Source organism: Phalacrocorax aristotelis, chromosome 2 (genome assembly GCF_949628215.1).
Source record: "Phalacrocorax aristotelis chromosome 2, bGulAri2.1, whole genome shotgun sequence".
Classification (NCBI taxonomy): Eukaryota; Metazoa; Chordata; class Aves; order Suliformes; family Phalacrocoracidae; genus Phalacrocorax; species Phalacrocorax aristotelis.
Window position 1 is genome coordinate 143,572,787 of NC_134277.1, and position 13,756 is coordinate 143,586,542.

Below are 13,756 nucleotides of genomic sequence, written 5' to 3' on the forward strand. Positions count from 1 at the left end.
CCTCCCAGATTCTGGTGCAGCCGGCAGAGCAGGGGGACCTGAAAAACTCCTTCACTCTGTGTAAGCGCTGCTCAGCAGTAATTAAAACATCCTTGTATTATCACCACTGTTTTCAGCACAAACCTAAAACATAGCCCCATGCTAGCCACCATGAAGAAAACTCTATGCCAGCTGAAACCAGGACATCATTGTAGGTCCCTTCCAACTGAAAAAGTCTATTCTATTCTAAGTCCTTGCAGGAAAATAAAGGGTGTGGGGAAGAAAGTGAAAACAAGATTTTAGTTTACCAAATGTTAATTAACATTCCATTGTATTTTATTTTATTTTGAAAAACGAATTGTGTCTAAATTTTGTGTCAGAAAACCCCGGTGAACATCTGCTTGCCCAATTATAGCTGACAATTTTGCAGAATTGCACAGCAGGATCGTATAATTTGTCTTTCTCCCTACCCTTAAATACAAATACACCTAACTTTTGTAATCCTGCTTTACAGAAAAATGACAAACACCTTCTGAAATTAAGCACAGAGGAAAAAAAGCATATCTGTTTCAGGTTTGAGCAGGTTCATTACAGAAAATGAAAAGATGATGATAGATCTGTTTCTCACCAGAAAGCTTACTTCAAATGTGGATGTGGGATTTAGGTGCCTTTGGAAATCCCTGCGGACCACTAATCTGCATGCTAGCGACACCTGAAATTCTACAAACTCTAGAACTGAAACAGTGCACTTTTCCTTAATAGGAAGGTTGTAAAATTAGCAGGACAAAGGTGTACCTTTTTGTACACCAAAAAAAAGACAGCAGGTGCTATAAATGATTTGCAGGATTGAGTCCAGTATACTAGCAAGGACAAGAGCATTCAGTAGCTGGGAATTGTAAGACTTTGAACATCTTGCCCTTGACTAACACAATTTTTTACCTATTAAATTATTCCCAGGTAAAAATGTCTGCAAATCAGTCAACCATGGCTGTGAACACATTTGTGTTAGTGCTGACAATTCCTACACCTGCAAGTGTCGTGAGGGTTTCATACTGAGAGAAGATGGCAAGACGTGCAGAAGTGAGTGACCGGTATCTATTGAACATTTTTGCTTGTGCATCAAGCAATTAAGAAAGGGGTTTTTCACTTCTTACTGAGAAAAGAAAAAAACAACTTCCCTTTTATACCTACATTTTTTAAACATGTTTTCATTCAAAACCTACATTTATCTCAATCATTCCCAGGACTGGATGTCTGCAAATCAGTCAGCCATGGCTGTGAGCATATTTGTGTAAATGAAGATGACTCGTACGTTTGCAAGTGTCATGAGGGTTTCCTGCTGAGAGAAGATGGAAAAACATGCAGAAGTAAGTACTCTGATAATTACTCATAGACTTTTATCTACAGTATATAGATTTGTGGAAGTGTTCTAACAAATACAACAACAGTTTACTGTTATAATACAGGAGTAGTATTGTTATACCAGCCAGAAGCTTGTAAGACACTCTGTGGACATAAATAGTGTATTTTAATAGGCAGACTGGTACGACTGGAGACAAAAAAGACAATTTTTCATGTACCAAGAGTGAGAAGTTTTGCTGCCTAAATTCTTACCCATTTCTTCCAGTCATATCAGTAGACCTGATAAAAGCTATTACATCTCCCTGCATGATACATTCATTGTAGATGTGCTTTAACCAAATACCATCAACTATTCTCAGATAAAGACATTTGCAGTTCAGTTGACCATGGCTGTGAACATGTTTGTGTTAATGCTGATGAGTCCTACATCTGCCAGTGTTACGAGGGATATGCACTTAGGGAAGATGGAAAAACATGTAGAAGTAAGTATCCTTATCTTTAATAGAAGATTTCTTTTATGATCTATGCATTCATAGACATGCTTTAAATACTGGCAACCTTATTTTTTTTCCAGATAAAGACGTTTGCAATTCTATTGACCATGGCTGTCAGCATGTTTGTGTGAATACTGATAGTTCATACATTTGCCAGTGTTATGAGGGTTTTGAATTGAGGCAAGATAAGAAAACATGTAAAAGTAAGTTATGTTACTTTATTTTTTGAACTCAGAGGTCTACTGAAGAAACATACTGTGTTAGAGGTAGGTCTTCTTATAGAGGATTTTGCCTGACAAAATGGAGGATAAATATTTACTAGGAGCTTATTATTTTTAGCCTTAAAGTTTTGGAAATGCTCTCATTCATCAAACTGTACTAAATAAAGTCTAAATTATTCCTAGATAAGGACATCTGCAAATCAGTCAGTCATGGCTGTGAACATCTTTGTGTTAATAATAACGATTCATACACTTGCCAATGCCATGATGGATTTGTACTAAGGCAAGATGGGAAAACATGCCGAAGTAAGTAGTTTATGAATAAAAGAATAAATTTCATTTTCATTTTATTAGGAGATTATTCACTGATCTATAGTGGTGGGAATGGAATATTGTTCTCTATAGGTCATAAGACTTCTATGAATTAATTATTGCCTGAACTAAAGATACATTTCAGAAAATCAGGTTTGAATGTGGCTTTAAAAATGTGAGCTTCATTTCGAGATTGAGTATGTTGAGTTTTAACCTTCAGCATAGGATGTTGCTGCATTTTTCTTTGATGGGTTGATGCTCTAATTGCCACTGTGTTGTTCTGTGTATATTCATGCAGATACTGATGTAACCTGTTCCTTAGCTTAACCTCTTAGCATGTTCTTTTGTAAATGATAAGCAGATGAAACTCCTTCACGTTCTTTATATGTTTTCTAATCTTTTGATAAGTCTCTTCTTGCTCCCCTAAAACCTCTGCTATTTATCAGCAGCCTTGTGGGGGCACCACAGTGGTACAAAGTCTCCTAATAGGAGACACAGCAGGGTCCAGGGTAAAGGAACTATAACCCACCTAATTCTTATTTGAATATACCTATAATTTTTTATCTTTTATCTTTTTTTTTAATGTATCTTTTTTTATAACCAAAGATAGCGTTAGTCTGTGACCAAAATATTCTGCTAGCGTTTATGGTCAGTCAGTTATCTACCATGATCATATGACCGTTAGTCACACATGCGTTCCGCATCCTGGAAATACAGCCTTCGTTCTTTATTTCTAAATGTATAAGCTTAGTTCTGACTATTTTAAAATACATATGGTTTGCCGTTATCCAGCTTGCAAAAAGATTCATGTCTCCTATTACGAGCAGCTTCTCTAGTTCTATTTGCCATTCTCTCAAAACTGGACTCACCTACAAACTTTGTCAGTGATTATTTTGTATTTTCTTTTGTGTTGTTCATAAAAATGTTAAGTTGTAGAGGAGCAGGGCAAATTCTTAGAAAGCCACTTGATGTTCCCCAATTTACTATTTATACTGAAGTCCTCTCTAGCCAGTGTTAATCCATTTAATGGTGATTCTGTAGACTGCTTGCTTGATCAAAATAAATACCAAGACTGCTGCCTTAGTGAATGCTGCATTGTATGACCAGCATGAGCTTTATGAAGCAGACTCATAATCAATTGAAAAATATATTTATTTAGTTTTCCAGGATCTATTTTTCCATAACACTGGGTTGATTGATATTAATTCTCTTTCTTTGATTTTACTCTGAATCAAGTTCCACATTATCTATTCCACTATTTTAATGCACATCAATGTGAAGCTGACAGGCTTACAATGAACTACTCATCCTTTTCAAACACTGGAACAATAGTATTTTTTTCAGTGTGTGTGCATATACTGGGGGTAGAGACTGCTTGGTGTTTTGGGGCTTTCTCGGAGTTCTAGGACTTACTGAAAAACAACACTAAGCATCCAAGGTGTTCTTCAGCCAGCTCTTTTACAACTCCACGGCAAGTTATCTGGAGTTATTGATTTAGAAGTGTGTGTGTTCAGCAGGTGCTGTGTGACCTACTTCTCAGCTGATGAAACTCTTCACTCCAACAATATCAACAGTAGCCTATATCATAAGTTCAGATCTGGATACGCTAAATATTTTAACATTTCTGCATTAAGATTGGAAAGTCTACCATTTCTATGTATTAATTAGCAATACATTGTTAGAATGCTTTTTGTTCCTAATAGTCTTTAAATAACGTGCTCATACTAGCCTTTATTTTGTTGGCCATGCACCTCCTTGTCCTTTATCTTTCAGTGTTTTCAAATTCCTAATTTTTTCATGCTCATCAAATACTGTGAATGTTCCTTTCTTTCAATTATTATTCAAATCTTGTCGCTGTTTTCAATTTCAATTTCTAATTGAGGTTGCTTTTTTAACTACTCTGGCTTCTTTTTAGATTATAACCTTATATAGTGCAATCACTCACTGCTTTTGTTTTTTTTATTGTTATTATTTCACCCCCATCCCAAAATACTCTGGCTCATATTTGCTTTCAGCTATGTAAAATTTATCCTTTTGAAGTAATAGCCAAGTCTGCTGCTGGTTTGTATTTGATTCTGTTTATAAACAACAAATGTGTCTGAGTTGCACACAGCTGTGTATAAGCAGATGTTAATTTTTACTTACATGATAATTTCTTCTTTATCTGCTATAATGGGATCTAGTTTAGATTGCTATATCTTAAATGTAATGCTTTTTGAGTTAGAAGATTGTCCTCTGTAGTAGTTTTTGGAGTTTTTGTATTGCCAGCATGAAACCCCCAGGTAATTTGGCTCAGATGGAAGTTCTTGTAAAAATATAAGGTTTTCTTCCCCTCACATTAAATCTAAGTATTTTGCTGAAGAGCCAATCCAAACTTGGCTGTCACACTATTCTACTTTCTATGTAAAAGTAGTTCTCCATTAGCAATTGATAACATTTTCTTTTGTGTTGCAGTGAAAAAGAAACAGGGAATGCTGATAGATGGCTCCACTTCCTTCTGTACTTTCTCCCCATCTATCTTTCTGGTTTTAACCAACTGGTTTTAACACTGCAGTCATACAAATCCTCCCATCAATTTTCATCAATACCAGTTAGGTTTTATTTATTCTCTTAAATGAGTAGTTCCTATTCTTCTGGGGTTTGTTTATGCAGACTCTTGGCATTGGTGTAAGGATGTTCAAGAATTGTTTTGCTTCATGTCTTGTGGTGTTTTGCTTAATTTTGTTTTTACCAGCATGAAATTGTGCTAAACACCTGCACTAAATTATTCCCTCCTTTCACTCTTACTTTCTGGTCTTAATGTAAAGTCCTCCTCCTTCATCTAGTCAGATTAATCCTAAAATGATTTACTGTCAGTGGGAAGCCACCCAAACCATGCAATTCTTTCTTCTCAGATGGTAAAGAACTCATGCTCCATGTAAGCTAAGCTGTCTATCATTTAACTAGCCAGAGATTTGCTTTCAGTTTGCAGGCTTCCATCTTTCTTTGCTCATGGGATTACCCCCACAGTCTTTGTATTTATAAAAAAAGTTTAACTAGCAAACCACATTAAATATTATCTAACTATTCCCAGGCAAGGACATTTGCAAATCAGTCAACCATGGCTGTGAACATGCTTGTGTTAATGCTGGTGATTCATTTGTTTGTAAGTGTCAGGAGGGATTCCTGCTAAGAGAAGATGGAAAAACATGCAAAAGTAAGTAGCCTGATATTTATCAGCATACTTTTTATCTGCAGATCAGGCTTGTGTAGAAATGCATTACCAGCAAGGGCTGTCATCTGTTTTCAGATAAAGATCTTTGCAAATCAGTCAATCATGGCTGTGAACATGTTTGTGTTAATACTGATGATTCGTATATCTGCCAATGCCATGATGGGTTCCTACTGAGAGAAGATGGGAAAACCTGCAGAAGTAAGTAGCAGGAGAACTTGATTTGATGAATTACACATATAATCAAGACCACTGCTGATGTATGTTGACTACCTACTCTTCTGTTTGCAGATAAAGATGTTTGCAACTCAGTCAACCATGGCTGTGAACAAGTTTGTGTGAATACTGAGGATTCCTACATCTGCAAGTGTCATGAAAAATTCATACTGAAGGAAGATGGAAAGACATGTAGATGTGAGTAGCCTGAGCTATAGAAGTATATTTTAATATGAGACTTTTAAGTGTTGTGGCTGTGAGTGTTTGCACATTAGTGTGTTTGTGTTTTCCAACTACTTGAGCTGGTTAATAAAAGATATTATCTCTCCCTAATGAACCTCACCTCACAAACTCCATGCACTCTTCTCAGATAAAGATGTTTGCAACTCAGTTGAACATGGCTGTGAACATATTTGTGTTAATACTGATGATTCCTATATCTGCAAGTGTCATGAGGACTTCATACTGAGGGAAGACAGGAAAACTTGTAGGAGTAAGTTGTTTAATCTTTGTTTTGTACCTCCTGATCTGTTAATGAAACACACTATGCAATGGTAGTGTGTTATTTGTGTCTTTAATATAGAACCAACTTAATGGAAGCAAGCTCGTTCATGGAAGATTATTGCCATGTTTTTTACATTTTGTGAAAGTTATTTACATAGCTAACTGTACTAAATATAATTTTCATTACTCCAAGGTAAAAATATCTGCAAAACAGTCAACCATGGTTGTGAACATGTCTGTGTTCCAACTGGCGATTCATACACGTGTCAGTGTCACAAGGGATTTGTATTGAGGCGAGACAAGAAAACATGCAGGAGTGAGTAGCTGAAACATTTATGGGGAATGTTTTTTCAGTCATAAAGCAAATAACAGCCTTAATTTCACTCAAAGCTTGTTTGTGCCAGTTTTGCATGTGAAAAATGGTCTAACAAGGAAATTCTCTTAACAATTCTCAGATAAAGACGTGTGTAAATCCATTGACCATGGCTGTGAACATGTGTGCGTTAATAATAACACTTCATACAGCTGTCAGTGCCATGAGGGTTTTGTCCTGCGACAAGATGGGAAAACATGTCGAAGTAAGTAACTCAGTATGTCAGTCACCACTCTTCTCTGGCATTGCTGCATAAACAAAAGATATTGGTCTCTTTTGTCATACGTTGTTCAAATATAATGTCTGGAGTCTTTGAATTTATGAATATGTTAAATAGAATACATATAAATATTTCAATTTTTCCTAGATAAAGATGTCTGCAAATCAGTTGCCCACGGTTGTGAACATATTTGTGTTAATAATGACGATTCATACATCTGCAAATGCCGGGAGGGATATATACTAAAAGAGGATCAGAAAACATGCAGAAGTAAGTACATTTTATTTAGAAAACATTTGTTTCTTTGAATTCTAAAATTACTGGACTGCAATTAAAATGCCTCACTTCAAAAAATGCTTCATTTCAAAAATTATATAATATTTGAAAGCCCAAAGCATATGATGAGTGTGATGGAAAATGTCTTGAACAACTAACTTGATGCTCTCCTAAGCACAAACCTAACAAAGTGGAACAGTTATTTTGGTATAGCATCAAGTATGATAGTAATTCTTTCCAAACATCAGGAAAAAAGCCAAAGTGAAATCTTACTATCAAGGAATGTGCACTTTAATCAGATTCATATACTCTGGAGCATTTATCTTTATATACTCCATTTTAAAATATCATTAATTCTATTTGCTTATCTTCTAACATGACATGCTTAAGAGTATGACATGCATTTATCTCATCACCCTTTAATACCTGGAGGAGAAATTCATCTACTGGAACTCAGTAAAAACATTTATTCTGCAAAAATGGATGCCTTAGCTGGGGAGACTGTTATTACCAAAAGAATGGTAACATGTTCATGGCTGATCTCAATCCTAACTAAAACCATTCACCATGGACTGCTGCCCTATCTTGACTTATGCAATATTGAGGTGGTTCTGATATTCACATTATTGCATTTCCATCGCCTGGAGCCTCCTTCCCTGGAGACATTCAAAACCCACCTAGAGGCCGTCCTGTGCCTCTGCTCTAGGTGTCCCTGCTCAAGCACGGGGGTTGGAGAAGATGATCTCCAGAGGTCCCTTCCAACCCCTACCATTCTGTGATTCTGTGGTCTTTTCGTCAGATGACTGCAGAAAGGAATTCTTGAACAGCAGTTTTAAAACAGAGCTATTGTCTAAGAAAAAAAGCCCAAGCTTTAAAGCTGAAAATTCCTTATCCCTGCACTGACTTGGTGACAGGCACCTTCAGTAATTTCTGCAAAGTAATTTCTGCTGCACAATTCTCTTGTGTAGTGCTTACAGCATGCTCACTACACAAACATCAGAGATGAGCAGAGGTCAAAGTTCATTTGGTCCAGACTAAGATGTAAACCTTATATTCCGTAGTATGGCAAATTCTCCCTGGAAGTTACATTGATCAGAGGAGCTGAGCATACACGCAGCCAGCCCCTTGCACAAAGCGCACTAGTCTATGCCTGCTGGAGGCAATTGCTTTCCAGAATAATAAAAAAGAAAACACCTGGCAGAACCACTCTGCAGCTTCGAAAACATTCTTGAGTCCCTAAATTCCCTAGCCTTGTCACGGATGCACAGTGCCTACAAACTGCTTTGATTTTTGCGTGTGCACCTGCCAAAAAGTATGAGAACACCAAATTTGTCAGTCTCCTGACAAACTCCCAGCTTTAATGGGTAAACCAGAAAAGGTTAATTTCAGCAATACATATACCTCTAATTACAAGATTGTTAGAGAGTTACGAGCAAAAAACCTTACATAAACAGTTCTTAGCCATGTTTAGCAGCTAGGCACATTTCTAGCATTTACTGTCTCACCTGTATTTTTTAGCTGTTTTTCTGCCACTAGAGGTTTAAGTTTGTGCTATAAAAACATGTGCGTTGTGTGAATTTTGTCCCCAGACTTGAACCTCATCCTAAGCTCTAGGGCAGGCTACCTAACTTCTCTCTTCTCGCTCAGCCTTTCCCAAGCTCTTTCGCTTTTGCCTCACTGTTCCCTGCCACTCTAAATATGACTCAACTCATAGATTTTCACCTTGTATACAAGCGTGGCTTCACTGACTCATTTCTTTGTACCACCTTTACCTTTTTGCTACTTCTGCCACACAAATGCAGCTCAAGTGATTCTCTTCCATGTCTTTCAGTGCTGATCGCTTACACAAATGCAAAGTTAGCCTTCTGGCTTATCCCTGGAAGAAAATGATGGCAACTCTGTCTCTATATCCTAGCTATGTTCTTCAGTTATACAGTTTTCTCCACCTAACAGTCATTCTTAAAATTTGCTGATTGTTGCTGTATTAGTTGTAGTATTCTGCAAAGCAGTACGTCTCAGTATTCACTGTGATTATATTTTTGTTAAACTCTTGGTCAAAGGTACACTCTTAGCTTTTCATATAGACTGTACACAACATCTTTAGACACACTGACAAAGTTGGATGAGCCAGGAACAAGGTACTCTAGATGATCTCTGAGTTTATACAGTCCTTGGGTGTCTAGGTCCCTTCTTCAGCTTTGTGGAATTTTTTCATGATCTGAACGCTCTGCTGCTTATTTCACAGCATGCACTGAAGGCCCAGTTGACCTGGTGTTTGTGATTGATGGATCAAAAAGTCTTGGAGAGGATAATTTTGAAATTGTAAAACAATTTGTCTCGGGAGTCTTGGATTCACTTGAGATTTCACCCAAAGCTGCTCGAGTTGGTTTGCTTCAGTATTCCACTGAAGTTCGCACGGAGTTTACATTAAAGCAGTTCAGCTCAGCCAGAGACATGAAGAAAGCTGTATCACAAATGAAATACATGGGGCGAGGTTCCATGACAGGACTGGCTCTGAAGCAAATGTTTGAGAGAAGCTTCACAGAAGCAGAAGGAGCAAGACCATTTTCAGCAAATGTCCCTCGAATCTCCATTGTGTTTACCGATGGACGAGCCCAAGATGAAGTCTCCGAGTGGGCTGCTAGAGCAAAGCGAAGTGGTAAGTGGAAATGTTTTCGACTCATTCTAAGAGGTAAATATTGTTAGAAACTAAGGTGTGGCAATAGTACGGATGTCCTCCAGTATGTGCTGCTCCAGAGAGCGTTTGCCATAGCAGTCTGGCCAGTACAGTGACCACTGCGGCAGAACATCGGATCTTTGGTGTTCACAGGAGCCTTTGCTATAAGGCGCTTATGTCACCCCTACTGCAGGACCCATGGTGAGTGTCTCACCACTGGGGTTTCATGCTATCCCCAGGCAGTGGTACTACCTACCTGGCATGCCAGGCAGTGCCCTGAACATATCCACCAAGGGCAGACATTTGATACAGAGATTTGGGAACACTGGGAACTTAATAAAAAATTCTAAGAAAACAATAAACACCCCCTCCAACTTGTCTCTTCAAAATACAGAAATCCATCCCCCTGAGAAATACTGTGGTAATAATTGGTTACATTATTTTTTTATTTACATCTGTTCTGTATTTTTAACTGATTTTATAGTGCTGATGGTGTTCTGGAGGGAAGATGGGTCCTCTTTACAAAAAGATATCGCTGTAATGCTGTCTGTCTTTCTGTTTCTATGTGCCTTATCAGGTGATATGCTGAAAAGTAACTGAAAACTGGTGATTTTTAATTCAGAGTATGTCTGGGCAAATATCCATCCTCTAGGACACTGTACCACAAATCAGAAACTTCTCAGCTGTTTAGCAGAGTTAGTTACCTGAAAAATTTCAAAACTTTTCAAGAAAATAAAGGATCTCTTTTTTCCTTTGCAAAACATTTTCTGAGAAACTGCTTTAAGAACCATGGCTGACAGCCCACCACACAGAGAAAACAGCCAGACTTTAGAAGACGCTGCACATCTTTTTTCTGTCTTTATTTTATTGACTTGATACATCAGTCATAACTTGATACATTATTAGTGTCGCATTGGTCAGGACTGATCCCTCTCTGTAAGCAGAAAAGGGAAAAATGTCCAAGGATATGAGAAGAGTATGTGCTAACAAGGGTGACATTACAATGAAATGCGGTCTTTAGAATATTAAAAACAAAACAAAAAATTTATACACTAACTAATGAGATCTAGGAAAGTACATGGAGGATTTACAGGACTGAAGAAGGAAAGAAGAACAGGCCAACCTTGCTTACTTGCTGAATGAAACCTCAGCCCCGGACTGCTTGTACTGATATTTGTCATGCTACAAGCCAAATCCATCCTCTGTGTAATTGCAGCGTAGGCAATGTAGTAATGCGGAATATGAAATTGGCCTTGAATGCTTTATCACTGATATCTCCAAGTCTTTAAAAAGCAACAGACCTCAGCGTGATTGGTCCATTCATTAAACTGAATCAGCTTCTGGTGAATGTTTTACTTTCCTGGCTAAAGCACAATCCTAGGCAGATTCATGAGGAAAAGTAAGGAGATGCTTACATTAAATGTTAAAGAGTTGGAAAATGCATATTTTATGACGTTATCACGCCCAGGATTCTTTGGCAAAAAGGTTAAAGTTGCAATTCAGCGAGTGTGTAGCTGTTATTACCCCATGATAATAAAGAGATACCAAGCCTCCTCATCCTAAGTTTTATCTGAAACCAACCAGCTGAGAAGGTAGCTTCTGCTCTTGAATCTTCTAAAAGAGCTTGAAATACTATGAAGCTAACAGTTGTATTATGAATCACAAAATCAGTGCTAGTTGTGGACACTTTCTAAGCCAGAACTGATGTAGAGAGAAATGTTGTATCAGATCATACATTAATGAGAATAAAAAAAAAAAAAACGGCTGAAAAAGGGGATATTGAAGATCACTATGTTCTGTATTCGTTGCTTGCTTAAAATCTGTCTGGTGAGAGGGCTGGGAACCACTTCCTCCTCCCTTGCTTTCAGAGTGAAGAAAACTACAAATCTTCATTTACTTTCTCCCTAGCACCTCTGCTGGGGAAATGCTTGTCCCAGGCATCCCTGTTCTCTCCTCACCCAACAAATCGTTCCTTTCCCGTTCTTAGCCTCACAGGTCTGGGTGCCTTTGCAGTGCCTCCCAGCCCACTGGCATCCCTTAGAGTGCATGAATCTAGTCTCAATGCGCTCTGAGGATTTCAATGAAATAAAAAAATTACTGCTATCTTTCAGGATTCTGCCCGATTTGCTAATATTAGCAGGTCTTCCCATCAATGTGGAAATTAGCTTTATTATACACACCCTACATACACAGGCACACACGAACCAGGAACTTTCAGTGGAACCGTGGGGCTGACTTCTGTGATTCCCTCGGATGTTTTGCAGTACTCTTTCTGGGTTCATTTACTATCAGTAGTGGCCTGGCATCACTTTAACTTAAAAACTATCTGTTAAATCACAGCCAAGCAGTGAGTTTCTACACATCTCTCAATAACTAAAGCATATTAAGCCTGTTCAAAACCAATTCTGAAGTTACATAGCATATACATTTCTTGTGCTCTCCCTTTCTCTCTCTCCAAAATGACTAATGCTCATATTTTCCTTTCATGGCGTAACAAGGGTTTAGAATTGCTGATGTAATAATTATGTGCAATTCTTTTGAATCTAGGTATAATTATCTATGCCATCGGAATAGGAAAAGCAATTGAGGAAGAACTGCTGGAAATTGCTTCTGAGCCATCATATAAACATCTCTTTTATGCTGAGGACTTCACAGCTATGGAGGACATAAGTGAAGAGCTAAGAGTCCAAATCTGTGAAGGTAACAGCATTCCACTTTTCACTGAGATAGAAAAGGAATGAATGCTTGTAGATTTTTTGCAGGCCTAAGAGGACAACTAGTGTCATACTATAGGTTGTAGATCATTGGTGTCAGACATTGTAAGGCACAAGTCACTCACAGTAAATTTTTTGCCCTTTAACATGGGAGGAATACATACTTTTAATCTGTCATCAGGTAAGTTATATAATAATTGTCTTTCCTTTATTTTCATAAAGGTTGCATAAAATGTACACTCTGTGCCCAGAAGAATCAATCGCTCCCTCCCGTTCCTTTTTCTACTGTTAAGTCAGCCATGCACTGAACGCCTCCCCACCAAAGAAGCATGATCTACTTCATTAGGAATGTGGGAAAATAATCAAAGATTTGTAACATTTTAATGAGAATAAAAAATTACTCTTAAGACCAGTGGCAAAAGCCTAAACCACAGCAAAACAAATAATCAAGATCTGTTGTGTATATTTATAGAAGACTAACATTAGCTCATTGAACATACACTCACAGCTACAAAGAGTGGATCTCAGTTATGCATAAGCTCCAAGTTTTGCTCCACAAATGTGGAAGGTTTGTTCCGGAAAGCACCTTTCTTTACTCTGGCACAAACAGCCTCTATATAAATATTCCCAGCTGAAGTTTTGCAAGGGGAAGGGGGAATGTGAGCTGGGACAAAAGCTATTCCACCAGAGAGAGGACAGCATGTCTCTCCCACTCACGTATTCCCAGGACTTGGTATTATTTGTACATTCAAATTGGTACCTGAAGCAAAACTCAGAAACATCACCATCAATAACATTAGTCATAGCACTAGAATTGTGCAAGATTATTTAATTTTCACTAGCTTTTATTTGGTGGTTTTTCTTGGAATTATATGCAAACAGGTTTTACTTTCTTCTATAACGTTACTGTGTAAAATTGGCTGGCAAGCAGTAGTGCATTTCTTCTTCATACAGATGTCAAGGAAGAATCTGAAAAAAAGAATCCGCTTCCTAGCTTGTATATTCTTTGTGTTTCTCTCAGTCCTAAGAAGTCCTAGTTCCATCTTCCTGAAATACAAAATGCAAAACCAAACCTGTTCAATTAACCTTCTTATTATGCAGCTAATCTGCTGATGACAGCACGTCATCTTGAAAGCTTGGGGAGACTCCAAAGCCAAAACTATCTGGCAACCAGTAAAACAACTCTTTCTCATTAGC

The 13,756-nt window shown here is 37.8% G+C and overlaps 1 protein-coding gene across 4 annotated transcripts in view; it reads left to right on the plus strand.

Annotated features, from left to right (window-relative positions):
- MATN2 (matrilin 2) overlaps positions 1 to 13,756 on the plus strand; it is a 73,159-nt gene that overhangs the window by 53,000 nt on the left and 6,403 nt on the right. For 3 of the 4 annotated variants that reach the window (XM_075085468.1, XM_075085467.1, XM_075085469.1), the window contains exons 10-23: positions 937 to 1,059; positions 1,224 to 1,346; positions 1,701 to 1,823; positions 1,916 to 2,038; positions 2,240 to 2,362; positions 5,442 to 5,564; positions 5,658 to 5,780; positions 5,871 to 5,993; positions 6,166 to 6,288; positions 6,493 to 6,615; positions 6,755 to 6,877; positions 7,040 to 7,162; positions 9,414 to 9,827; positions 12,393 to 12,545. In XM_075085468.1, the coding sequence (XP_074941569.1) occupies positions 937 to 1,059; positions 1,224 to 1,346; positions 1,701 to 1,823; positions 1,916 to 2,038; positions 2,240 to 2,362; positions 5,442 to 5,564; positions 5,658 to 5,780; positions 5,871 to 5,993; positions 6,166 to 6,288; positions 6,493 to 6,615; positions 6,755 to 6,877; positions 7,040 to 7,162; positions 9,414 to 9,827; positions 12,393 to 12,545 (2,043 nt within the window). The remainder of the gene's footprint in view (positions 1 to 936; positions 1,060 to 1,223; positions 1,347 to 1,700; positions 1,824 to 1,915; positions 2,039 to 2,239; positions 2,363 to 5,441; positions 5,565 to 5,657; positions 5,781 to 5,870; positions 5,994 to 6,165; positions 6,289 to 6,492; positions 6,616 to 6,754; positions 6,878 to 7,039; positions 7,163 to 9,413; positions 9,828 to 12,392; positions 12,546 to 13,756) is intronic. The other variant, XM_075085470.1, reaches the window with a different exon arrangement.